This window comes from Acartia tonsa, chromosome 4, assembly GCF_053477335.1.
Source record: "Acartia tonsa isolate MP-2025a chromosome 4, ASM5347733v1, whole genome shotgun sequence".
Classification (NCBI taxonomy): Eukaryota; Metazoa; Arthropoda; class Copepoda; order Calanoida; family Acartiidae; genus Acartia; species Acartia tonsa.
In genome coordinates this window covers 7,132,755-7,158,677 of record NC_137263.1, presented here as the reverse complement: position 1 = coordinate 7,158,677, position 25,923 = coordinate 7,132,755, and the positions used below count along the sequence as shown (strand labels likewise).

At 32.5% G+C, this 25,923-nt stretch overlaps 2 protein-coding genes across 2 annotated transcripts in view; one reads left to right on the top strand and one right to left on the bottom strand.

The window, feature by feature from the left end:
* The window catches only part of LOC145315870 (uncharacterized), a 207,709-nt gene extending 199,138 nt beyond the window's left edge, over nucleotides 1–8,571 (bottom strand). The window contains exon 1 of the mRNA XM_080155999.1: nucleotides 8,546–8,571. The gene's annotated coding sequence lies outside the window, so the exon portion shown is untranslated. The remainder of the gene's footprint in view (nucleotides 1–8,545) is intronic.
* LOC145315869 (uncharacterized) lies at nucleotides 7,495–16,072 on the top strand. The gene is made up of 7 exons (XM_080155998.1): nucleotides 7,495–7,733; nucleotides 7,876–8,093; nucleotides 8,895–9,198; nucleotides 9,500–9,664; nucleotides 9,976–10,593; nucleotides 10,821–10,962; nucleotides 11,948–16,072. Exons 1-7 carry the CDS (start codon nucleotides 7,629–7,631, stop codon nucleotides 12,154–12,156), a joined length of 1,761 nt encoding a protein of 586 aa, XP_080012124.1. The 5' UTR covers nucleotides 7,495–7,628; the 3' UTR covers nucleotides 12,157–16,072.
* The last annotated feature ends 9,851 nt before the right edge of the window (nucleotides 16,073–25,923 follow it).

The window sequence follows — 25,923 nt, the reverse complement described above, 5'->3', positions numbered from 1 at the left end:
GGGAAGTTGCGTGATTTCTTCAGCATTGGCTCAACAAAATTGCAATTTGCAGTGCTCTTTAATTTTTTTGTAAAGCTATAAACAAATAATTTAATGAAATTAAAATCAAAGTTAGTCTTTTGCTGAATGGAAATTGAGCTTTAACAATTTCTTTTTAACTTTAAATTACAAAATGGATTGACATTTATTCTCAGTTTTCATGAAAGTTGTACTAAATAAAAAATATTTAAAGTTAGGTTTTAAGAAAATTCGGTTACTTTTAAAAACCGTTTGCTATTCCAAAATTCCTTTTCGTCGGATGCGACTAATTTCAAAGTGTAATAATGTCTTTAGATCTTTTTTAAAGCAAATATGTAAAATCAAAGTCCCTAAAAATCTGTAAACTTGTTTCTTAGCTTATTTTTTTTACACTTAATATACCGAAAAAGAAATAACAATAGCATGCTGATTTATAATTTTTTAGGACCGTTTTTTAGACTTTGTACCTTTCCCTACACTACTATCAATTCTTCATATCTCCTACCAAGAATTCCTATTAAAGCTAAAGTGTCTACCTGAACACATTGCTAAAATATATATGAAGTTAATACAATTAAAACTTTTTAGACTTTTTATGAAAAAATTACTGCTGTTTCATTTTAGATTTACCATCTTAAGCTTACAAAATTCCTTTATTATCGATTACTATATAACTTAGAAACTTCATTGTGAAATTTGTAGGTTCGTTTTTTATCATTTGTTTTCTCGCATTATGCACTATTAATATTAGAGCAAGGTTAGGAAACTTAATATTTTATATTTCAGATTATTCTATTTCTTTCATAATATAAAAATAATGATTTTACTAGATGTAATTTTTAATACCTTAAATCTAAAGTAGGATCGATCAAATTAGAGAAAACTAAAAATATAGAACAATATTGATTTTATATTTAAGATTCGGTTTTCTTAAATAACAGATAAGAGAAAGAATATTCGGGACGTAAATGTTTGCATTTAGATTCATTAAGAATTTAATTGAGAATAGTAAATTGTATCGTTTATTTTTTAAAGACATAAAATGGAAAATTTCGTTTAAAACTTTCTCTTTTTTACATACACTTTGTATTGTAATATACCAAATTATTTTTAAACATGAGATGGTTGCATTTATTTAAAAAATTTAATTTTGATTTTCTTTTGTATATGCATAATATTCTTATTAACGGTTCAATTTCATTAATGAACTTTTCTAAGTTGTGTTTGTTTAGAAACTGCCTACGTAAACACAAATTAAAAGAAAACAGCGCAGCAGACAAAATCAAGTGAAATCTGTATTACATTGCGTATACCAATCAGCTGATTTCCGGCTTGTAGTAAAATACAATTAAAATGAGTTTAATAATAGAAGTTATGTAGTTTAAATTGACTTATTAAAAACTAGCTTCAATAAAAATTCAATAAAAAGATATAAAAAATACTTAAAGTATATTATATTAAAGAACTACAGGATTATATAGCATTTTTTTGGAACATATTATACAAGATTACTAAAAGTCTCACATTTCGTGTTACTTTGAAACACCCTAAGTCCAACCCTCTACAATTCCCCTTCTACTAAAAAGGCCCAAACTTTTCTCGGCTGCCCTTTCGGCCTTCCACGGCCTATCCTTCTCCTTTCCACCCTTATTACGTTTTTAACATACACACGCACACACACACTTTACCCTCTTTTTCAACCCCCTAAATATCTGTCTAAAATAAGGCCATAATTTAGGGGCTTACAGCGAAGAAAATAAATGTTTGGTCATTTATCAAGTGCTAGACTTAGCTTGGCTTGAAAATTTCAATAGTTCTAACTTCTATTATCACGAGAAGGGGAAAGTCTGTCCTAGTAATGCAGTATTTTCACTTATCTATTAGAAATCCTAATTAGGAATTGTAAAGAATTTTAAACATCCCACCCTAAAAAGTTCCTACTAAAAAAATATAAGAAATTAAATATGGAGCTGTGGGCAAGGAGCAAGGCCATTCATATATATTGTTTAGTTAATTGAATTGTTTCTGATTGTCTCAACTAGATCCCATAAAATTAAGTAGGTTTAGTCAGGAGGTAGATTTCAAACATTGCAGATCCGATCATGGGCCGTGTTTTTTCACGGGTCCATACTAAAATATATGAATGGGGTGGTTTTAGGCTGTTTCCCTGACCTCCCCAGCCCTCCCCAAGAGGCTAGGGTCGACAGAACTTGTCTACAATTCATAGGTAAATAAATTTACACAAGGACACTTCAAATTTATATGTTGTGATCCAAATTAATATACACTCTCAAGTTAAGGTTTATTGTTCCAGGCGATGAATTTGATAATCAATATTGAATAGGATTGAATTCAAAGTTTAAATCAGAAAGAACAACAAAATATGTAAAACAGTAAAAGGAATGAACTTTTTTCGATCTTATGGAAATTTTTCTACAAGACTGATTTTTTTATGCACCCTAAAGCGATGTCTGAGGTTTCTACTCCAATCCCTTGCTCCTTACCCTATTTCTTTGTATATTGGGGCAACAAAGCACGGCAAAAACTCTTTGTAGTAGGATTGGTGAAGGGAAGGAGATTTGGTGCACTAGTGGCCAGGGAGGGGTTGCATTCACATTGATACCTAGTGCTGACTAAATAACAAGCCCAACAAAAAAACATATTAATGATTAGTGATTGTCCCTCCTTTTTTTTATATTTATACTAGAATTTGCAGCTCAAGTGCAGCTTATATAACGTGGTTACTTATCTTTACAGTTACATTTGATAAAAAATAAGTTTGTCTGTCTGTTTGTACCGAAGGATCTCGATAACCGCTGAACCGATATGGTTCTCCTTCACAGGGAAGCTTCTTAGTTCCTGGAAAGGTTTATTACTATTTTGGGGGAGGGAACAACCACCTTCCCAAGAAAAAAAATACCCCCTCCCCCTCCCCCCAAAAAATTTATTTTTTAACCAAACACAAGAATAAAAGGATCATGTTACTATTAGGTTAAGCGCTTAACTGATTAGTAACATGTTTAAATTTGCCTAACCTAATGTTTACATGTTAAAGGAGATAAAAAAAAAAGGGGATAGGCAGACATTATTAGTTATATTTCATTGAAAATGAGCTTTTGTCATTTCTAAAGAACTTCAAAACCCCAAACAACTTCCTTTATCTTGAACCTAATTAAACCAGGAAAACTCAGGGAGTAAGGGAGGGGACAATGGATCGAATATTCAATCTTTAGGAGTCTCAGACTTTGGGGACTGGCTTTAAGGGAATGTGCAAGAATTTAGCAGTTTCTGACTGATTTTGGGGACTTGCGCTAGAAATGCCGTTACATGCTATTTTAGTTTTGAATATATATGCTTTTGCAGACAGAGAGTAGTTCAAATATAAATACACGGCCCCCCTCCCATACTATATTTCACTCCCTTCATCCCCACCTCCTTTTTAAAAGTAGACAAGAAAGGGAAATGGAGAAGGGAGGTGGGGGAAATAAACAGGATAAAAAGGGGCAGGAAGGCGTGCGGGTCATATACTTGCCCATCCAGCTACACGCCTGCCTGCCCCTTTTTTCCGTGTTCACATCACTTGCCCCCAAATCTCTTTTCTCTTTCCCTGTCATCTGAAGAGATCCAGGGAGATATTTCTAGTAATTAATTACAGAATGGTTATGTCAGTCTGTAATACTGGTACTCTTATTTTCAAATGATTGCTTTTTTTCTTGGAACTTTTTTCTTAGTTTATGGTTTTCTAGATTTAATCAACAATCACTTTACAATTTCCACCATATTTTCGGGATTATTCTGGTTTTTATGGCCTTTCTTCAAAACTCTTAAATTGAATTAATTGCCCATTGTCCCCTCCCTTACTCCCTGAGGAAAACTCCTCCTACTCTTTTTCTCCTGAGAAATTTTATAAATGGAGAGATTGCTTAATGATAACGCACTTTACAATTTGTGCAACCAGATTGCTATTCAATATTATGTGTAATCATTTAATAACACTTTTTAAAATCTATTCAATACCATAGTTAATAAATGTTTAGATAATGAATTAATCTTCATTGTTTTTATTTATTATTACTAGTGGCTATGTCCCTAGAGGCCTCTAGGGACACATAAAATTGTTTCTCTTCAATCTATTTTAAAATCAGCTATTTATCATGTATGAGTTTGCTTAACCTATAAGTAGCATGTGGTAAGCACTTAACCTAATAGTAACATGATCCAAAAAAATATTTTCTTCCCATTTATTTTACTTTTTCTATTTGAATCTAAAGTAAAAAAATTGGGTTATCAAATTCAACTCCCCTCTCCATAAGTGCCCTTAAAGGCCTCTAGGGACGTAACTGCTAGTATCTTAAATTATAAACTATATCTGCCTGTAATATTTGTTTTTAAAGAAGTTCAATATTATTTGAATTGTTTTCATTTTGTAAATTAATATTTTATTATGTGAGACATTGCCTAATTCATTTTCTTAGATAAGGCGGGGGGGGGGAGTTTGTACACTTAAAGGAAATGAAAATTCAGTATCAACATTTTGCCCTGGCTGTTTGGGCTTGTTTTTATAGTTATAATCCTAATTCTTTTTGTAAGCTCTCTTTTATGATTGGATTTACCTGTAAAACTTTGAAAATTGAATTTTGGAACTTTCCTTCTAAAGACTAGTGGGGCAAAAGACCCCCCCAAACAGTAAAATTTTAAGTTGTGAGCTTATTTTTCAAGATATCGAGCTGATTTTAATGGAATCTATTATTACATAAATGAGTTGATTAGCCACCCCATATTTCATTTTTGCACTATCCTTCTAGGGGCTTTTTGGGTAAAACAACCCCCCCAAATACAAAATTTATAAGATTTGAGCTTACAAGCCCCTAGAAGTATAGTGCAAAATGAAATATGGGGTGGTTAATCAACTCATTTATTTAATTAAAAATCAGCTCGATATCTTAAAAAATAAGCTCAGAACTTAAAATTTTACTGTTTTGGGGGGTCTTTTGCCCCATTAGCCCCTAGAAGGAAATTCCCAAAATTCAATTTTCAAAGTTTTACAGGTAGATCTAATCATATAAGAGAGTATACAAAAAGAATTAGGTTGATAACTATAAAAACAAGCAAAATTTCATACTGAATTTTCATTTCCTGTCAGTGTACAAACTCCCCCCCCCCCCCTTAATTCTAAATTCATGAAAAGTATTTTTAATTTAGTGCATGTTTTTTTTATTATACCTAATGATTTTTATTATTTTTCCTAAACATTTATTTCAATTTTGCACAGTTTTAGGTGACTGTTGAGGGAAACAAAGAGGGTGCACAATTTTACCCTTTTTTGTCTAGATAGTAACATGGCAAGGCCTTCCCTACATCACAATTTCCCTACAATTTTACTAGACTTATTCCCTCCCTACCCCTTTTTTACTTCAACCCTCCCTTTCTTTCTTTTCATTTATGAAAAAGTGACCCTTCTCCCCATTCATCCCCCCCGAATATGTTCAACCCCCAAACACTTGCACCCCTGTGTGTGTGTGTGTGTGTGCTGCGCATGTCTTTCTACTCCACACACAAAGTCAAGCAAAAACACAGAGGGGCGTCCCCACTTCCCCTTCCCCCATCTGCTTTTAGCTTCCAGCTTTACAACACTTTTCTTACTTACTCGGCTTTTTTCGGCCTTAACTGTGATTCGTTAGGCATACATAGCCTTTTTATAATCTTATAAATTGTTATACTTATATTCAAGCTTCTTTGTGTTAAAGTTTTAAACTTTGTTTTATATTAAATAGCAGAATGAAATAGATAAACATTTTATAATAATGTTAACTTTTATTGTTAAATATAAAAAATGGTTTGTGGTAAAGTTGTAGAAACGTGGTTTGAGAATGGTCAAATTAAACAAAGACATGCTGAGATTTTATATTTTCTTCTTTTAGTAAAGAGTCACCTATTCATTTATATTTTGTTGTTTTCAAAGATATTTTACTTGTTATCAAATTATTATGTATAAAATTATCATTTTCAATTAAATTGAAAAAAAATAGGTATATATTTTTTTTATATACCATTATATTATAGTACCTAATATAAAAAAAGTTATTTAAAGATAATTTATTATTTTTTATTGCTAATATAATATAGTCGGTGCGTCCTTATCCTATAGGGATTATTTACTTAAAACATAAAAATCCTTTCTGGATCAAAGTTTCTTAAAAAGTAAATCTTATGAAAAAGGATTGTTGTTAAATTATCATACATCTAGCTAGGTAGGTATTGTTTAGACAATAAAGCTGTTTTAATCATCCATATTTTGTCAAGTATTAATTAGATGCTTTTAATTTCATTTCGAGAGAACCCTCCCCCCAACCCCTCTCCTCTTTTATCTTGGAAATCACTCAGTCTACAAGGAAAACCATGTATTTAAAGCTATTTCAGTGAAGGGAATTGAACTCCCTCCCCAGAATAGAAAATATACCCCAAAAATTAAAATGGGAGATAAGTTAAGGGGTCGAGTCTTTCTAGGTAAACCCCTTCCCCTCACCCACAGAAGATAGATAATAGAAACTATACCAATAAAGTTTTTAAAGAAAAGATAGACAGGGGTTGGGGTCCTTCCCTCTCCCTTCCAGTTGAGTGAAGTCTCCAGAGAGTCTTGGGGCGAACTTGAAGTAGCATCCATTTCTTTAAAGGCGAAATTTATGATATAAGAATATCCAAAATACCTATCTACCTCAAAATTTTAAGTTAAAGAAAGAATTCAAATAGTGTTTTTGAACTCACCCGGCCAAATATATAAATAGGTACCTAACGTGATCTATATTATTACAGCTTGCATAAAAAACGTATTTGTGTTTCATTTAATTAGGTAACCTTTTTATATAATTGAATAAATGTCATTGTGATTCATGATGCATACTTTTTTATTGGGATTTTGCCAGCTCAAATAACCTTTTCCCACACTTTTATGCAGGTTTAATCTGGAACAAATCAATTCTCTTAAACAAAGGGTATTTTCAAAATGGGTATTCAACTAGGTCAGCTTCGCAAAATAATTTTTTTTTATATTTTACCTTAATGTTGTTTAAAAGGAAGATACTCGAAAAGTCTTTACTTCTTTTTTGATATGATGAATCAGTACTCAGTGTCCATTCATTTTTTAGCGTCGTGGCTCAGTGGTAACACAGTAAGTTACTCTTGCGATAGTTCGAGTTTAAGACTCCACATGTTTACTAGAACTTCTCCGTCTCGATACATTCAAGCAACTTTATTGAGTAGTTTGGGCACTTAATGGTCAGGTTCATTGTAAGAACCAAGATCAAACCATACTTAGTTTGAACGTGGAGTTTGAAGGGACCGTAAAGGCTAAATAGAACTGTCTCAACCTAATCCATTACTACTAAGGTCCAAAGACTAAGTAAAGATTGCTTTTCTTTTTATTATTAATGTTTATTTTTTTACATTTCTTTATAACCACCTATATGTAGGTATGATTGAAAATGATGTTAATTGTTAAATATTCTTTTCAGGCCAAAATGTAAAACTTCACTCAAGACGAAAGACTGATGCTTTCATAGATCTCTTTTTATACTTTTATACTGTATGCCTATCGTATTGCCTTTACTACCATGTCTACGGATGAATCTCACAACGGCCATCCGCCGTCGTTACCAGTAATTCCCGCCGTAACGCCAGCTCCCACCGAATCAAGTCACACAACGGCGGGTGATGAGGTAGGTTTTATTCCGCTTTCTCTAAATAATTTTTTCAACTCCAACAAAAGTAAAACATATTATTTCTAAGTAATAATTTTTTCACCCTTATTGAATTTATCATATATAATTTATAACTTTTATTTCAAGAACTTTTGTTTAGGGACTTGACGACCTTATGTTGAAGTGGGAGGACCACCACAAGAGCTTCTTCGAGCTGGCGGAAGACCTCTGCCACTCGGAACAGTTTATTGACGTGACAATCTCGTGCGGGGACCATAACTTTCCCGCACACAAGCTTATTCTGTCCGTATGCTCTCCATATTTTAAGAATTTGTTTCTGCGCAACCCATGCAAGCATCCTATTGTTGTTCTCAAGGAAAAAGACACTTTAATATTTGTTTAAGATTTAGATTATAAAATTATCGCTTAAAGGGACTAAGCACGAATAAAATTACTCATCTGAACATTCATAAAATCTCAAGGATAAGGCAAAACGGGCTCTCCCTAAAATAAGGCTTTTTCTGTCGATTTTTCTAAAGCCAAGATTGGAAGAATTTTTTTCCAAATTATATATTATAGATTATCTTTTTTTCCTTCATTAGCTAAAACTAAATATATTTGCCAGTTTTTTCTTCACCGTTAGGTATTCTTTGCTTGATATCTACCAATGTATTGTTACTTAAAATTGATCATAATAAGCCATATTCTTTATTTAATGTAAAATATTTTAAAGTTAGTATGTTTTTCAAACTATTTTTAAAAAAATTACCCTATTCTAAGACATGAAGATATATTTCGATTTTAGCAATCATTTTCAATTCATTTTGTCTCTTGTAGAAGTGAATCAAGCAATATTAGCTTGGTCGTTTTAGACGTATCTTAATGTAAAATACAATATGATATATTTTATTTAATGTAAAATACAAAAAGTTATAACAGGTTTTTTTTTTATTAGTATCAAAGTATGTTATTATTAGTTGGCCCATCTCTCGCCCATCTTTAATTACAAATTACCGCAAAATCAAGACAGAAATCCTCCATAGTTATACAAATAAGACGTTTTGGTTGAGTAGTAAAGCTAAATGTTAAGGTTTAAAAATCAGATGAGAAATTTTCACATGCTCAGTCCCTTTTATGATAAGAAAGTATTTAATATTTAAGTGTTTTTACTTGTTAGGATGTCCATTTCAAATACATGAAGCTTATCCTCATATTTATGTACCGCGGAGAGGTTGCTGTTCCTCAGGAGGATCTCGGTGGTCTGCTCAAGGTGGCCCGGAGCTTACAAGTCAGGGGGCTGGCGGAGATGACGCCGACACCGTTAAATCCTGCCGCGGCAGTGTCGCCGCGAAAACGTTACCTCTCGGAAATGTTGGTGGGCGGAGTGACGGCCGCCGACACCTCTGATATTGATTCGGCTGTGGGAGGCGAGTTCTCTATTGATGATGTCAAGTCTCGGCTGCATGGCCAACTTGAAATACAGGTAGGGGGATACAAATAATTTTCTTCGATAACCCAGTCACGGTAATTTGGATTAAGAAATTATATTTGATTTTCTAGCTTTTCGTAAGGTTTTTTAATGTCCACGATTAAGAGCTCGCAACATAAGATTCATGAAAATAGAAAATTTTACTAACAAAGACTTATTTTTAAACAGCAATAAAAGGAAACCTAAATTGAATAAGTATGTTTTTTTTGATTAATTAACTCTTACTACTTCACTTAACAGAACGGTTTTAAACAATCACATTAAATCACACAAAAAACACGATTTTCTATTGTAGGCTGTGTCGATAGCTAGCCCCGGGTCACTACCTCGCACGCCCCCGCTGCCCTGGGGCAAGTACCTGGCTCATTCTCAATTTGATGAGCTGCACCACCACCACCAGCCTGGACACAGGTCAGACAGGTCCGAGTCCGGACCTTCGGAAGAGGATCCTCATTCTCAGGTATAATGCTTCTTTCTTTATTGAGTGTATTTCTTATGGTACTTACTTAGTTGTATGTCAAGTGTTTTTTTTTTCTCCGTAATTACTGATTGCCTATTATTCACAATCACAAATATACATATGATAAAAATTGAGGGGGATTTTGATAATTTCTTAAGACGAAAATCTGTCATAACACATTGTAAGCAGAATTAGACTTTCCCGATCCTTCACAATTAATAAATTAAACTTGAATGTTATCTTCTGTTTTATAAAAAAATATATCATATGTGATGTACATTAGAAATAGCAATTATAATCTATTATTTTAGGCGTGTAAACGCGAGGTTCCGGATTCCTGGCATCCAGACTCGGGCAGTGAAGACCTCAGAGAAAACGGAAACAAGCGTCATCGGTCCCGTTCTGGTGGCAGGCGTGACTCTGATCTCATCCACGACTACAAGGCCATGTTGAAGCGTGACCGGTCCATGTCTCTGGAAGAAATCAAACGGGAGAAGCCTGGCAGCTATCTTGCCGAAGAGCGGGCAAGGTCCGGGTCTCTGGAGGATAGAATGTGTTCCAGCTCATCTGACATGGAGGATCGCAACACGCCAATTGCCCTGATTAAGCCATCCTCTAATGCTGGACTTATAGAGGCAGCCAGAGCCGCGGGTCTTGATCTCCAGACAAATAACAAGAACGGTGACCCGATGTCCTCCATATCAGCGCTGTTGGCCGCGGCTCAGGCCACTGGTGGGCTGCCTCCTGCAACCACATCTTCATTATCATCTAGCATGGGCCTGACGTCCTCAACGGTTGTGACAACAGCCACAACAACAGCCAGTAATGGAAATGGAACAGGAAGAATTGGACCGGTAAAAGTTGCAACTCCAGAAGCTAACCAGGGTCTGGATCTGAGTAATCCTGCGGCAGCCATGGCTAATGTAAATGTAAGTATTATTTAGCTTTTACACAGCCTTCACAAATGGCTATTATTTCCAGGTCAATACTGATTTTTTATTTAGTAGGATTTATAGGTCTGTAAACTGAAAGATAGGTAGTTACTTCAATTAATTTTTTTTTTAAATATAAAGTTATTATCAATGAAAAACTATTCCTATGATCAACCTAGAATCTATTCACAAAAACACAACAGTCTAAAAAATTGCTTTTCTAGGCTCAGATGCAGCTGTATTACTACATGCAGAAGCTTCAGACCGCTGGAATGGGAAATCCTAAAGAACGGAAGGAATGTCCTATCTGTGCCAAGACTCTGTATGATAGATCAACATGGAACAGACATATGCGGATACATACAGGTTCTTAATTATTGATTAACTGCATGTTCATTGTTCATTCAGGGGTGTATTTTTCCAACCCAATTGAGTTTCTTGTCCAATTTAATAACGGAATTTAAATTAATTTCTCCTCTCCGCGGAAGGGGGGGGGGGGGATTAAGGGAAATATACGCTCTTGCTTTCTTTTTCACTTGTTTTTTATTTTATTGTAATTATAATTTAATTCATTTTCTATCTTACAAACGGTTCATTATAATCACGTAGGTATTAAATACTGATGATATATAATGATCATTTTTAACCAACAATTAAAGTGTTTTAAGGGAGGGGGGCGGATGTGCCACTTTTTGAACCAAAAGTAAAACGCGCATGATCTCAGCCTATAAAAGAGTTACAGCTCTAAAATTCGGCACAGCAGTTGCTTATGTGGAGAACAATAAGGAACTGTGAAGAAACGGCGGCGGAACCGCCTAAACCACCGAATTTGTTTTGCCTTTTTTCGCCAAATAAGACAGTTCTTAATCATCTGAGATAAACTTTTTTTTCTCATAAAATTTTCCCTTATATTTTCACGTGACACTTGTAATACCTATTTCAAACATGTCAATATTAAAAAAAAAATTTAATCTTAAGTAAATTTTTATGAAAGTAAAAGTTTATTTTAGATGATTGAAAATTGTCTATTATGGCGAGAAAAGGCAAACAAAATTTCTCAGTTCCATATTGTTCTCCACAAAAGCAACTGCTGTGCCGATTTTTAAAGCTGTACCTAACTCTTTTATGGGCTGAGATCATGAGCGTTTTACTTTTGGTTTCAAAAAGTGGCACATCCGACCCCTTCCCCCTTAAAACACTGTAAATTTTACAGTAAACTATATATTCAACAAAAATAGAGTATATAATGTTTTAACAAGGAATTTTCCATCATCTTTGAATTATCATTTAAAGCCTCGTAATTTATTTTTTGTTGTTATGTTACTAATATATAACTTATTTTGTTTTATAGGGGAAAAGCCATATCCATGTACCTTTTGTGGCCGTAGATTCCGCACAAACTACAACAAGCTGGGCCACGAGAAGAAGTGCCCAGACCGGCATGCTCGCGCACTCTTGCAGCCCTCAGGTCAGGCAGAGAATGGCGGGCCAACAAGCGGACCCCCACCAGCCGTACCTCAGCCCACGCCGGCAGCTGTACCAAACGCTGTGTACAGATAATACATAGCTCTCAAGGCGTCATTCCTACTGTCTTCAATGGTTTTATCTATTGAAATAGCATGCCTAGCAGGCTCAGCTGTAAATAATATGTCAACGGGCATATTATTGAAACAAAGAGAAAGAGTGCAAGAAATAAAGAATCTCAGTATTTTAATTTTCTGTTGAGAAGAGCTGTTGTAACTTTATTTTGTTCTGGTACCAGTGAGATTTTAGTCGACCAACTTATTTTATGCAGCCCTGTCTTTGACAATTTTCATTTACTTCAACAATCATGCTTAAGATATACCTAAAAAGTCTTAAAAGTTTGTAGTAAATTCTTGTTGGCATTATTCTCTTAATGATAATTCATAAGAAGAAAACAGTCTACATATCTCGTACACTAAAATTAAAAGGCAATTAAAAATAATGCAATAGGAATGAAAAGCTCAATAATTTTGATTATATTTCGAATGCAAATTTGCCTTTTTTTATTTTTGGATCAGTGTAAAAATTTGGCAATAATTTATACCTACTTACCTTAAACATTGATGCAAAAGAGTTTTTTTTTATTTTTCTAATGCAACTAATTGGATAATTTTTGGCATCTAAACATCGTCAATAACTGTTTTTATTTCAGGATTTTGTGTAATTGATTTCCTATTTTTATATTAAATAAAAGGCTGTAATTTTCGCAACGAATTCAGAGTTAAAATGTAGAAAGGCTAAATACCTTTGTTCATTTATTGAGTGCTCAGTTTAGGTCTCAAGTTTAGGTGACATTATAAACCATTTAAAGTTTTATTTTTTCATACAGTTTTTTTTTGCATGGTGTCTCCTTTGTGTTGAAGTGCCTATATTTTACTATCATATCATATTTGTATTTAATAGATAAAAAGCAAAAGTTAATGTAAATCAAAATAATTCAAACTGCCATTGATGATCTCTTTTTTTATGTATGCTACCTATACAGTTATCTACACAAATCAAATATTTTTTTTTATGGTTTCCTTGCCTTAAATTTTGTTCTTCAAGCAACAAGAGCTTTGTATTTTTAAGTTATTTATATTTAAAGAGCCTTATTTAACATTAAATTAAAATAATGTTTTAAAAAATGTGCATCAAGTGCCAATATCCGACTCTAAGTTGGTTATCTCGTTAATATAGCTAAGCATATCATTACTTTATATTATTAATTATTTTTCCATTAAAGATCTCACTTTTTAAAAATAATCTTTTTTATTCTCAAAAATGATTCAAAATACCAACCAAATAATTGTCTCATATAATGGGATGAGTAATGATTTCAATTGACTGTAAAGTACAACTATTTCTTTCCTTTTTATTTATTGCTAAATTCTTGTGTTTGGTTTGTATTTTATGCACAATTTTAATCTTAAGAAGATGAGAATTGTATGACTACTTGTAATATTGTATAACTATAAACATCCTACTCCAGCCTTACAAGTGATCTCCCTTTATACTTTTATACATTTATATTATTTTTATTATAAATATTTGATATCATTTTTGTACCATTTCAAAGTAGCCTAAACATTGATAATTTTTAATGATCGTATTCTATTCAAGTAATCATAACATCAAAGAATTGATGTTTATTTTATAATTTTCTGTACCTATCCTAAAAAATGAAATATTTTTTTAATGCAAAGACTTCATCTAATTTCATATACACAAATGTCTTAAACCGTAAAATATTAAAATTTTGCAAGGATTAGATAATCTTCTGCTAAAATAATTATATTTTTACCAGTTTAATTATGGCAGATATTTTGGACTAAATAATTACTAAAAATCACACCTTTGGGCTAGCAAAGTTTATAAGTAGTATTTTTAAACTACACTATTCCTTTCCAGAATATGGCTGTTGCTTTAAAGTTTTCGTTTTGTGAATTCTGAGCTTTTTTGTTTGTATGCTGAATTTTCTTTTCTTCTGAACAGTAAATTTGAACAAGCAATGGAATTTTAAGAATCTTAGTTAGGATCTTAAGAAAATAGAATCAGAAAAGTGGCTACCTAGCGAATCATTATTTTTATTTTATTGTAAAAGTATTTGAAAATTATAAAAGTAGGTAAGATATACATTTTTCACAGATTAATATTCTATATTGGGAGATTTTTTACATCAGGTATAAAATAAAGTTCGGTGAATATCTGTCGCGGCATTAATAATGAGCTACGCAGCTTACTTTTTACGCATTTTCCTTCCATATTGGAATTTATAAAAATAAGAACTACATTTTCGCCAATAGTTCATTTTTGCCTTGTTTAAAGTTAGAGGCAAAATATTTGTTTCTCAGATAAAATATTCCTTTCTGGATAATAGTCTACAACTAAAAATGCCCTATCGCTTGTAAGCGATAAGACGAAAAACAAAAACTTAAAAGTAATTTGAGAATCATTAATAGGAAATGCTAAGGAAATAAATTTGCTGATGTGAATTTGGATAATATTTCAACAACAAATAATGATAAGCGTCAATTCCAAGAACTTGTTTACCTTACACCTTTTATGTTTTCAAATGATAAAAAATTAAGCAATTATTGGACTAGTAAATTATTCCTTTTTAACTAAATTTGATAGTTTCATGAAGAGCATTTTAATGTACCTAATGTTAATTTTCATACAATTTTTCCCACATTTATTTACAATTATTAGGAATGTACATCAATTTATCGGCCATTGTCTTATCGCTTTAGATATTTTTAATACTCCAAAACCTTCTTTGTAAGTTGGTTTTCATTTCACTGTCTTTATAATCATTCTTAACTAAACTTAATACAAAGAAACATTAAAAAAATCATAACTATTTTAATGGTCTCCATGGAACTATCTGTTAAAATGATAATGGTATCTATCTAGTATTTGTTTATGCAGCTAATGCTAATCTTTTGTATCTTGTGATCTGTTTAGTTAAATTTTCATAAAGTTTTTTTTTAAATGCATAAAAATTGATAATTCAATATTTTCATCCAAACCACCTACCACTGCCATTGTATGTACAGTACAGTTATAAATTAATTTTAAGCTTTAACATGTATTTATTTATTATCTATTGAAGTTAAAATACTTAATTACAATATTTACTATGCAAAATATGTTCGATGCAATATTCTTTATTGGATTAAAGTTTGCTTCCAAAAATTTAAATACTTGTAATGAAAATGATAAAGTTGCAGCCAACTGTTCAATTTAAATTTTTTCCATAAACGAAAATACAAACAATTACCTGGCTTTGGTTTGGAAAAAAAAGTAAAAATTTTAAAACTATATTTTTTACATTGAACAGGTAACTGTGACTTATTATTTTCATGTCGAAACTGGTGAATTTGCCTGTGTTTTGTGAGTGTAAATATACATTTGTCCGTTAAGTAATGTAATTTTCAAAAATATAAAAAAAAACTGTCCTGTCTCTATCTCTCTGTATCTCTACTGTAACATGCAACACACATTCATATTTTCTGTATTACCTAAATAATTTTGTAAACAATCAATTATAAACAAAAGCATTATTCAGAACTGAATCAAAATTAATGTGTGTAATTTTATAATCTTAAATTACTGATTTGAAAAAAGACAAGTATTTTGTGTAACCTGTAGAGCTTTTTCATTATTTTTTTTGTTTTATCAAAAGTTTGGTCCACCTAGAAGCTAATTAAAGTGTCGCCATGTTATTTATTTATTGTACTCGCTTCATAACATAAAGTATTGGGGGCAGACAAAAAGCATCAATCGACGCAAATTTTCCTTTGAGACTAAGCGCTGCAGGCAGCAGGATAGTTTTATAGTTGGCAATCATCGCCAAAGAGACGGTTTTAAATTATTGAAATCTATGTAAATCAAAAATCCTTAGCATACTGAAATGACTCTTTCAAACGTGAAATATTGCAATTTTTTTATTGATTTGTCTATTTATTACCTACTAAAAAAGTTTTGCGTAGTTGGTTGACAAATTTTGTCTGTCCCCCCCTTTTGTTAGCAACTTGTTGTGGTCCGGCATACAATCTGTGGAATCTTTTGTACATTTATACAATTCTTAATAAAAGACAGAAATTAATATTTTATTTTACTTAACTGTAACAGCTTTGCTACTCTAAAATTAATGCAACCATCTCGTATTCAATGCGATTGCGCAGATGACAATTAGAATCCGAATTTCGCTATGAAACTTGCTATGAGTAATCCTTGGTATGTATATTTTCCCTAAATCGAACAAAAAGATGGAAAAGTAACCGCTGGCGGTTCAGCCATCTTATAGCTATTTTCAGGACTTTTTCGTCACAAGCCTTATCTATACATAAGTGTCCCGTCCTAGAAAATTTTGTTAAAATTTTGGCCCCCAGCCTAAACAATGTAGTTTAGTAAACATGGTTGATTTATGCAAGAAAATGACCCATATAAAATATTTTTCTATAATGCAAAAATTCAACGGCTATGGCTGCATGGTGTTCCCAGTAAAGGCCTTGAGGAGTAGAATCAGGAAACTTTGTCTGTTTCAAAATATCTCGTTTCTAGCCTTTTTTATAGTTTATTGATAAATCTCAAATTTGTAGAGAATTTTTGGGTTTTTCTCAGGCTAGGAACGAGATATTTTGAAACGGACAAAAATTCATTGCATCAGAGATGGGTTTTTGAAAGATGAATGCCGCGTTTTTCAACATTTTTTACGCTATGAATAACAAGCGCGGCATTCGCGAAATCTAAACAGAGTATACAACTATTTATTTAATTATTTCGCTTTTGTTGGTACAGCCTTTATAAAAGAAAAACAAATTATCTTAAATCCATTTTTGCTGCATATTAATTAATATATCTTTTTAGAGCTATATTAGACATTATACAAATGGGTAAAATAAAAATTTTTAAATTTTGAATTCCTAAGTTGTATAGGTACTCTGTTTAGATTTCGCGAATGCCGCGCTTGTTATTCATAGCGTAAAAAATGTCGAAAAAACGCGGCATTATCTTTTAAGAACCCATCTCAGAACTATGGCTTTATGGTGCTCCCTCCTGGAAAGGCCGTGAGGAGTAAGAATCAGGAATCATACTCTTTGCCCAGCTTATACCAATAACGAAATAAATTCAAAAAAAATCACAAAACATATACGTGGGTTTCAGCTGTCGTTGGGGGGCAAAACATCGTAAAATTGACGACCTCTCCATTTGCCCCCCAAATATTATTTTTGATTTATTTCCCTTGTTGGTTATACCTTATACCTGCTCTTTGCCGCTCCCAGACGTTTTCAACCGGTTCTAGCCGTTAGCAGCTTGTACTAGAAATCTAAAAAAATATTTTTGGTAGGTATCATTTAACACGAGTTAAAGCAAAAATGTGTTTCAAAAAGTTGATTCCGACGTAAGTAATGATATTTGCTCTAAAAATAGCCAAAAAACGTCTAAACGGCTGAGCCGTTACTTTTCCAACTTTTTGTTCGATTTAGGGAAAATAGACCTACCAAGGATTACCCATGCCAAGTTTCAATATATATGTACAATTTCTAAAAAATAATGTGACAGGGTTGTTCCTATTCAGGGGCGTCCAAGCTTTTTATTTTATGGGTGTAAAAAAATTTTAAGGGGGGGGGAATTGCGCGCGAAGCACAAATTTATTGTACCCTCAAAAAAAATTCCCCCCGGGGGTAAAATTTGCTTGGGGGTTGTGTATAATTTTGTACTTGTATTAAATTTTGACTGGATTGTTCTAAACTTTAGGTGTTTCAACATATCAACCAATAATTTTAATCTACTACAGGGGTAATTTTATTCCTCATCATTCGGGTTGTAAATCAGCTTATCCATTAAGATTTATGCTCATTTGCATTAATCACGAAACCTTGAGAAACAAAACATCGCGCAACCTCTCATAAATAATTTTAGTTCTACCAAGAACCGAATGAATTTTATTTTCTATCGTATTAATTCAGATTTTAAAATTAATGTATCACAAATTAATTACCTATAAAATTTAGATGTTATTTAACGATATTTGATTGTTTTTAGAATATTTTAAGAAGGTTTATTACATATTTGAATGTATTTACATTTAATTTTCGTATTTATTTCAAATCTAAATTTATTAATAATTCTTAACCACTAAGCCTACAGAAGCCATTATCAGCTGCCAGTTGGATAACTCTGCAGCCGTTTGACTTTGAAAAAAAAATACGCCGCTGTGAACAAAGTCAAGGCTACTTTCACAGGGAGGAAGCTTGCAGTATTGTACCCAGCGTTTTATAAACAACTTCTCTCATTCGTTGGCTCAAAAACTCTGGTTACTTTTATTGAATATTGATTGGTTGGTGCAAACCTTCAGTGTCCAAACTTTCCCCTAATAATTTCCATCCACAGAATGGGTATTTTGTTCTTATAATTGTGGGTTACATTAATTGATAGTTTATTGGGGTATAGTCCCTTTCGTAACAACGCCTCTTAACGGGCGATTCGTCGTATTTTAAAAATGTTTTTTATAAGGTTAGGTTAGGTTATATTGGGTAAGGAGATTGGCCCGCAGGTTTAGGCAATTGGCCCCGCAGGGTGAGGGCTAGAAATACGAAGAATCGCCCCTTAAGGAGCGTTGCCACGAAAGCGACTATACCTGTTTATTGTCTTATTCCTTTAATTCCTTGCACTTTGCTCAAGCTACCTCGAACGCAGTTGAAATTGGCTAAACGGCTTTTAAGAATAATAATCTGCTCTAAGTCGCAGCAAAACTCAACCGATGCAGCTTTTTGGAAGCCGCAGCTACCATATTTAAATTCAGAAAGCCTCGAAAACAATCCTATCATAAAATTTGAATTTAGCCGCAGAAATATCTTATAATAAAACCAAAGTTAATATTTGTTATTAAGCCTACAGAATACTTCCTCAAAAGCATTAATTATTCGTATACTAGTATAGTTTGATAAATTAAAGCAAATTTATTTAAACTCATTTTAAATAGCCTTTCCCCTTCCTCCCCCAAAATTGCTCACCTCTTATTATGCCATATCCATTTTCTATGGTATATTATGATTATGTGCAGTTATACCCGAGAGTTACACTTCCTTCCTGTACGTGTATATGCCAGGGTTCAGCCTATTTAATACCCCCCTACACCCAACCCCCGCCCCTTCAAGCACTCATAATCATTTTGACCTTATGGCCTGTGTATGGTCTTCGCGTTTCCGTTCTCTGCCAGCTTTCTTTGCCAGAATAATGGGGTCTAAATACGGGTTATTACACAAAAATTGCCAGGGGGGGGGGGGGGGCGGATTAGACAGGGTGGTAACAAAAATAATATTTTGACAATCCATAAAAACTACTATAACAAAATATCTTTTTTTGTTAAATCTTTTTTTTAAAATCCTCTATTATTAAGACAACTGCGAATTAATATTGTACAAAATGTCAATAATACAGACGTACTTACCTCCTGATGTTACCTACTTTTAGTGCCACGCTAATAACACAGTACTTAATTTTCCTAATCGATTGTGCCTAATCTTCTAGGGAATCACAACTCCAAAATTCAAGTGATTAGGATAATTATACTAAATAACAATTATTTTCATAACAGCAAATAAATTAAACAGCCTATATTGGGACTGCTAACGCTAAGCTTTCCAAATTAAACCTTGCAGTTACAAGAATATCATGCCACCTTTTTTAATCGATAGGACATTTCAACATGCCTAAATGAACGATAGACCGACCGACCGAAAATATATAAAAACTTTGCCTTTAAAAAACATATGAAAGACAAAGAAAGAAAAGTGGCAATAAAAAATATTATTGAATGTACCAGTTTTAGTGAGTGTATGTGTGGACCTGTCCATTTTTTAACTTTTGAGAAATTTTTGGTATGTTAGCAAAAAATAACAAAAAAAATATAAAAAGGAAAAATTTCGATAAGTTGACTACCGAACCAAAATCCTCCCTCCCTTCATCCTTTCCATTTTTTATATAAAGAGGGGGGGGGGGGGGTTAACTTAAGAATGTTTGTTGCGTTTTGCAAAATAAATGTAATTGCCAAAATTTTAGATTTTGAGCCTGTCTAATGTGTATATATGTCTAACCATCTGACGAACAGAGACCATATGTTTAAACCTCTGACTAATTGTAAGTAGCGATGACACTCTATAAATCAATTATCCATTCGACAGGGGAAATGCTATTTACTCAGCATGTATTAAAGAAAACTGCATATTTTTTTTGTTAATAATTGTGATTAATAACATCTAATCTATATTTCACTTGGTCGGTCGGTCTGTGTGCAATGCTATAGAGAAAATCAATTTCCTGTAGGGGACATGTGTTCTTCTTTTCTTCAATTAAAGTAATGCGGCTGTGTGTGTTTTTTTTATGAAGATTAAACTAACCTATAAGCAAATCAATATAGCTATATATTTATGATCTCTGCTAATTATGGATGTTATCATCCTTGTTATTTCGACAACTCTATGCAGGCACCATCTTATAAGTTAACGGCTTAACTAATTTCTTTTACTTTTATGAGAAGCAAAGCTTTTCTATAATTAGGGTCTGTGGATCACAGTTAGGTTTTCTGATAAGACTTAAAACTATGGAGTCAGTACATTCATTTAAGGCACATATTTTTCATGCAATTTTGAGATGAAAAGCCCCACCCCCAAATTACATCCTACTTTAGATAAAGTTGTAATCTATTTTTTTTATCTGTAGCGAAGGATCTAGCTAACTGCTGAACCGATATGGTTCTCTTTTATAGTGGAGCACCTAAGGTGGTTTTAGGCTATCTTATTTTTATAAATAAGTCTAGGTATAGTTTTAGGCTATGTTCTGCCCTTCCATTTAAATAAATTGAAAATAATGGGTGAGGTCAGTTTTCGCCAGTTTTACCTTAGGTTAGGTTAAACTATGTAAAGGTTAACCCCGTAGGATTAGGTTCGGGCTATTTGGTTATGGTCCATCATAGGAGTTAGGCATAAATATAAAAAAACCTTCCCTTTTTTTATTTAAACAAAATTTGGAGCGGTTTCCGTGCTCGCTAGACACAAAAAAAACAATGTATTCAGAAAATCGTTTTAATGCACAAGCAGACATTTTTGTCTTACAGAACATATAAAATGTACAAATCTGTAAAGTATTTGTTTACCTTTTATCCTACAAAGAATCCTTTTAATTTAAGAAGAGCATGAATGAAATTCTTGACTGGCAAAATAAAATCTACTAGAACCCAAACAAAATATATATAAATTGTATAATGACGGAGTACAATACTTAAGGGAGTAACTTTACAAAGTGCCTTAAAAATCAGCCATGTGACGTCATAAAAATGAGGGAGATGAGAGGAGAAGTGGGAAAGAAAACCACTAAAAAAAGATGGATAATCCCTCATTTTATGACACTTTGTAAAGTTACCTAAAGGGAGCTAACTGCTTTGCAAGTTTAAGATTTTTAAAGCTATAATTATGGACGATCCGTAAGTATGTCCCTTTCGAATATACCTCTGATCGATATTTTAGGCATGTTAGAGTCATCCTATTGATTTCAAACTTAAATTTCATTTTATAGACAAGACATAGAATGGCTATGACAATGACATATCGTAATTCAAATGACTTATGGCTAAAATCTTGTATTGTTAAAGGAAATATGAAATTGAAATGTAAAAAAACTCTCAGAAATGAAACGCATTAAAAAAAACAGACAAACTCTGGCGTTACATGTGATGTCATCGTATCCGTATGAATGAAACTTATTTATGTTCTACTCTTTTACACACACACACACACACACACACACACACACACACACACACACACACACACACATACTAATAATATTATTTAGCTCTCAAAAACAGCTAAATAAAGGGTATTTTACAAATTTTTTAAACAACTTAACTCAATAAATGTAATTCTGAATATCTTATTAAATGTTCAATAAATTAAAGTTCAATATTAAGTTTGCAAATTTTGAAAAGGAACTTTTGTGAGTATGAAAATTCAGAGAGAGAGAGAAAGGAACAATGGGCTGTTTATTACAGTAGTCCATAAAGTCTTATTATAATGTTTTCTTATTTGTTGGATTTACAACTTTGGGGACTTTCATTTTTTAGTGAATTTTAATTGGTTGCTTCATTCAGTTGAGTGTTCAAACGTTTCAACCACTAATTTTAATCTACAGAAGGGGTAATTTTGTGTATTATCAGTAGGGCTGTACATCAATATATTGTCATTGTCCTATCCCTTTAGATTCCTGATGTAAAATACAATTTTTCCACATAAATCAACGCCTATTTGCTCATTTATATGCGCTTTTAAAATAATCCTTTTATTGTGTAAAGGGTGTCTGTCAATTTTACAGTGTAGCTTCTCATGGGTCATATTTTGGGGGAGGGCACCTTCACCCTCCCAAGAAATTGCCACTGAAAAAATAATGTCAAATAAAAACTATTTTAGAGAATATTTACAAAAAGGCCTTATTCTAACAAATTCATATTATACATAATTTTTTGTACAATAGAATGTTTAAAATAATTTTATTCAAAACTTGTAATTTGGAAGCCACACCACAAATATGTTGAATTTCTGCTCTAAAAATATTTTTAGTAGACTTTGCAGTTAATAATAATAATAACTTTTCTTCATTCAAACTTTAAACCTTTACTTTGCTTTCAATGAATACAAATATAGGTCGAATAAAAAAAGGGCGATGGCATGAAATTATTGCTCAGATTGGTAGAAAAAAATAATTCAAAAAGCATTTATTTTGCATGTATCCGTATATAAAAGTAGTAAGATGTCTGTCAGTCTTTAACGAAGGATTTCGCTAACCACTAAACCGATATGATCCCCCTTTACAATGTAGCTTTACATAGGTCTTAGGAAGGTTTATAACTATTTTGTGGAAGGGTACCACCACCAGCCCAAGATAAATCGCCTCTAGAAAAAAGGACCCATCTTTTTTGCTTAAGTAATCTTTTTAAAAATAAAATTGAAAATTAGAGGAGGTCGACTCCCTCCTTCCACCTCAAGTGTCCCTAAAGGCCTCAAGGGGCGTGACCAGTAGTAATAACTAAATTGTCAAATGTAGGTATGACTTTGTATGAAGGTACTGCACTGAACTGATTGGCCTACATATACAGAGGATTTTTGGATTAGTCTGGTACGTACGGAAACACTCTAAATGTATGAAAACTTCGCTTTAAACCCTAAACATAGAAAATTAATATTCATATTTGAAAAAAAAGTCTACTTCACATTTATTTTCAAGGACGAAAAAAATATTTAAAGTAAATTTAAAATTTTAGGGTTTAAAAGGTCTTTTTGAACATTTATCAAGATCATGGCTTATTTAAGTCTGAAGTATTGTGGTATTTCAAATTTGAATAGGACAAGTGAACAATACATTTGGTAAAAGATTTTTTAAAGCATCCTTAGAAAAAAATTTCACAAAGCTTTTTTAAAATTTTAAAGTTTGATTTTTTCTAATTATTAAATTTGAACAACCGATTGTCAACATGTATTAGAAAGCAGATTCTTTACTAGCTTTACATTAAAGTTAATCTGTGAGTTTCGCATTGGTTTATGTAGTTGCTCTTGTTTAAAAATATGATCGCGACAACTTCAAGAAAGTTAGGGAGGGATGGGACATTGGACCGTAAATTATACTTGCCCCCATATGTTTAAACACACGTTCACCTCTGTTGGCTATACCTTTGGGTACTTATATTTAATTTGATTATTTAGTTTCAAACTAGAAGTGTCTAAACTTTTTCACCAATAATTTTAATCTACATCTGGGGTATTCCTTATCATATAAGGACGTACGTTCTACATCGTCTAATCCCTTAAGATCCCTGAAGAAAATATAAAAATAAAGCCAATGCAACGTTGTTGTGTAAACTTATTGACCACCAAATTTGATTCTGGTCTTTTGAAAGGTTTTAAAAGGACGAAAGTCAATATTTCACTGTCTACTTAGAAGTAACATGGAAATAGAGAAATATATTGAATTAATTAAAATACCCCCTCATCCTGATATACCTGTTATTGGTTGAATTTTTCACATAATCATAGAGTGAAGATTAATTAATAAATATCCGTATGCCTATATCTGTAATCCTGACTTAAATAAACCATTTTCCATTATAGCTTCAAAACAGATTAATATCCACTGGATTATACTGAAAAAATCTTATATCGTATCGTATTTTATACATGAAATGAAAATAATGAGATTATTTCCAGTTTTGTTGAGCCCGAGCCAATAAAACAGGTATTAATTATTATTACAAAATAGTGGTCTGAACCCCTTCTGGTCATACCAAGGGTTTAAGCTATTTCTTGGTAAAAAAAACCTTTCTCCCTTAATGGTTTGAAAAAGGTATAAAATGCTTCCCAACCCCTTTTAAGAAGACGTACGAAGCGCTAGAGGCGAATCCACAGTTTATAAGATTTAAAAGCTTCCCAAGGAGAATTTAAAAGTTTTGCTCAAGAATTGAGAATATCTAATTCCATTTTCTGCAATTTAATATGAATTAGACACAAAAATCTTATTTAAAAAACATTTAATAAACAAACAAAAAATTTTCTAAGTGTGTCTATAAAATATGCTAATTATGATTATGTGCTTTATTGATTTGTAGATAGAAATAATTTTCCACTTTGAGTTTCTTTTTTTTGAACACTCTGTCGTATAACCACCTGTGCGCTTAGCTAACACACACATACACATACAACGCGCACACACATACAACGCGCACACACAAACACACAATAATATACATTCCAATCTCATGCGCTCCTATATTTTAAACCCACTTCCCTTCCCTGCCCACAAATTCCTACCCCATTATAGGCATTATATCTTTGCTGACGCTCCCATACCCCCCCCCCCTTTGACTCTTATAAACTAAACAATAAATGTATAAGAATAGATGTACAGCTACATATTAGATATTTGCGTCATATTCACCGAGAACTTATTTAAATTAAAAGAATAAGAGATGTACAGGTTTACTGAACAGAAAATTTGGATCTACTGCAGTTCACGGTAAAATATTGCTGGTAACGAATATTGATAAAAATCTATGAATTTTAAAGGCTGCTAGCTGCCAAACGGCTGAACGTACAGATCATACCCGCTCACTATTTTAAGCGGTATAAGAAGGCCTACAAATAATCTGGAATAGCCAAGATCCAATGATGCATAGAGAAAGCTTCACTGAAGGAAAAACGCGTAAAATAGGCCTTTTTCGCGCATTTCATTGCACTGCGAGATATTTATGCATTATTGATTTATGGCTATTCCAGATTATTTGTAGGCCTTCTTATACCCCTTAAAACAGTGTGCGGGCATTATCTGTACGTTTAGCCGTTTGGCAACTAGCAGCCTTTAAAATTCATAAATTTTTGGCAATATTCGTTACCAGCAATATTTTACCGTGAACTGCAGTAGATCCGAAAATTTTAAAGAATTTGAAAAATAACTAACAATTAATTAGTTTGTACTGAAAAGATAAGTTTACGTGAACTTTGAAAGGTTAAATTTCTTTCTCTATTACATATGATAGATATGAATTAACTTATTAGTTAAATATTTTGTGCTTTGTTTTCCAATGGAAAAACCTAAAAATTTTGAATAGTCAGTTCCGAAGTTGTTAATTCTTAAATTGAATACTCTATTTATATAGACTGTTCCTCTATTGTAAAACTATATTAACTAAACTAAAAACATATATACACAACACACACAAGTCTTAACCTCTCATTTCTCTTATTAAGACCCCCCCCCCCCTCTCCGCAA

Excerpts from the sequence above, each read along its gene's own strand:
- LOC145315869 (XM_080155998.1), top strand. The coding sequence starts at position 7,629 with ATGTCTACGGATGAATCTCACAACGGCCATCCGCCGTCGTTACCAGTA. Across the intron at positions 8,094-8,894 it reads CCTATTGTTGTTCTCAAGGA|TGTCCATTTCAAATACATGA; the intron begins AAAAGACACTTT and ends TACTTGTTAGGA. Across the intron at positions 10,594-10,820 it reads CAGCCATGGCTAATGTAAAT|GCTCAGATGCAGCTGTATTA; the intron begins GTAAGTATTATT and ends TTGCTTTTCTAG.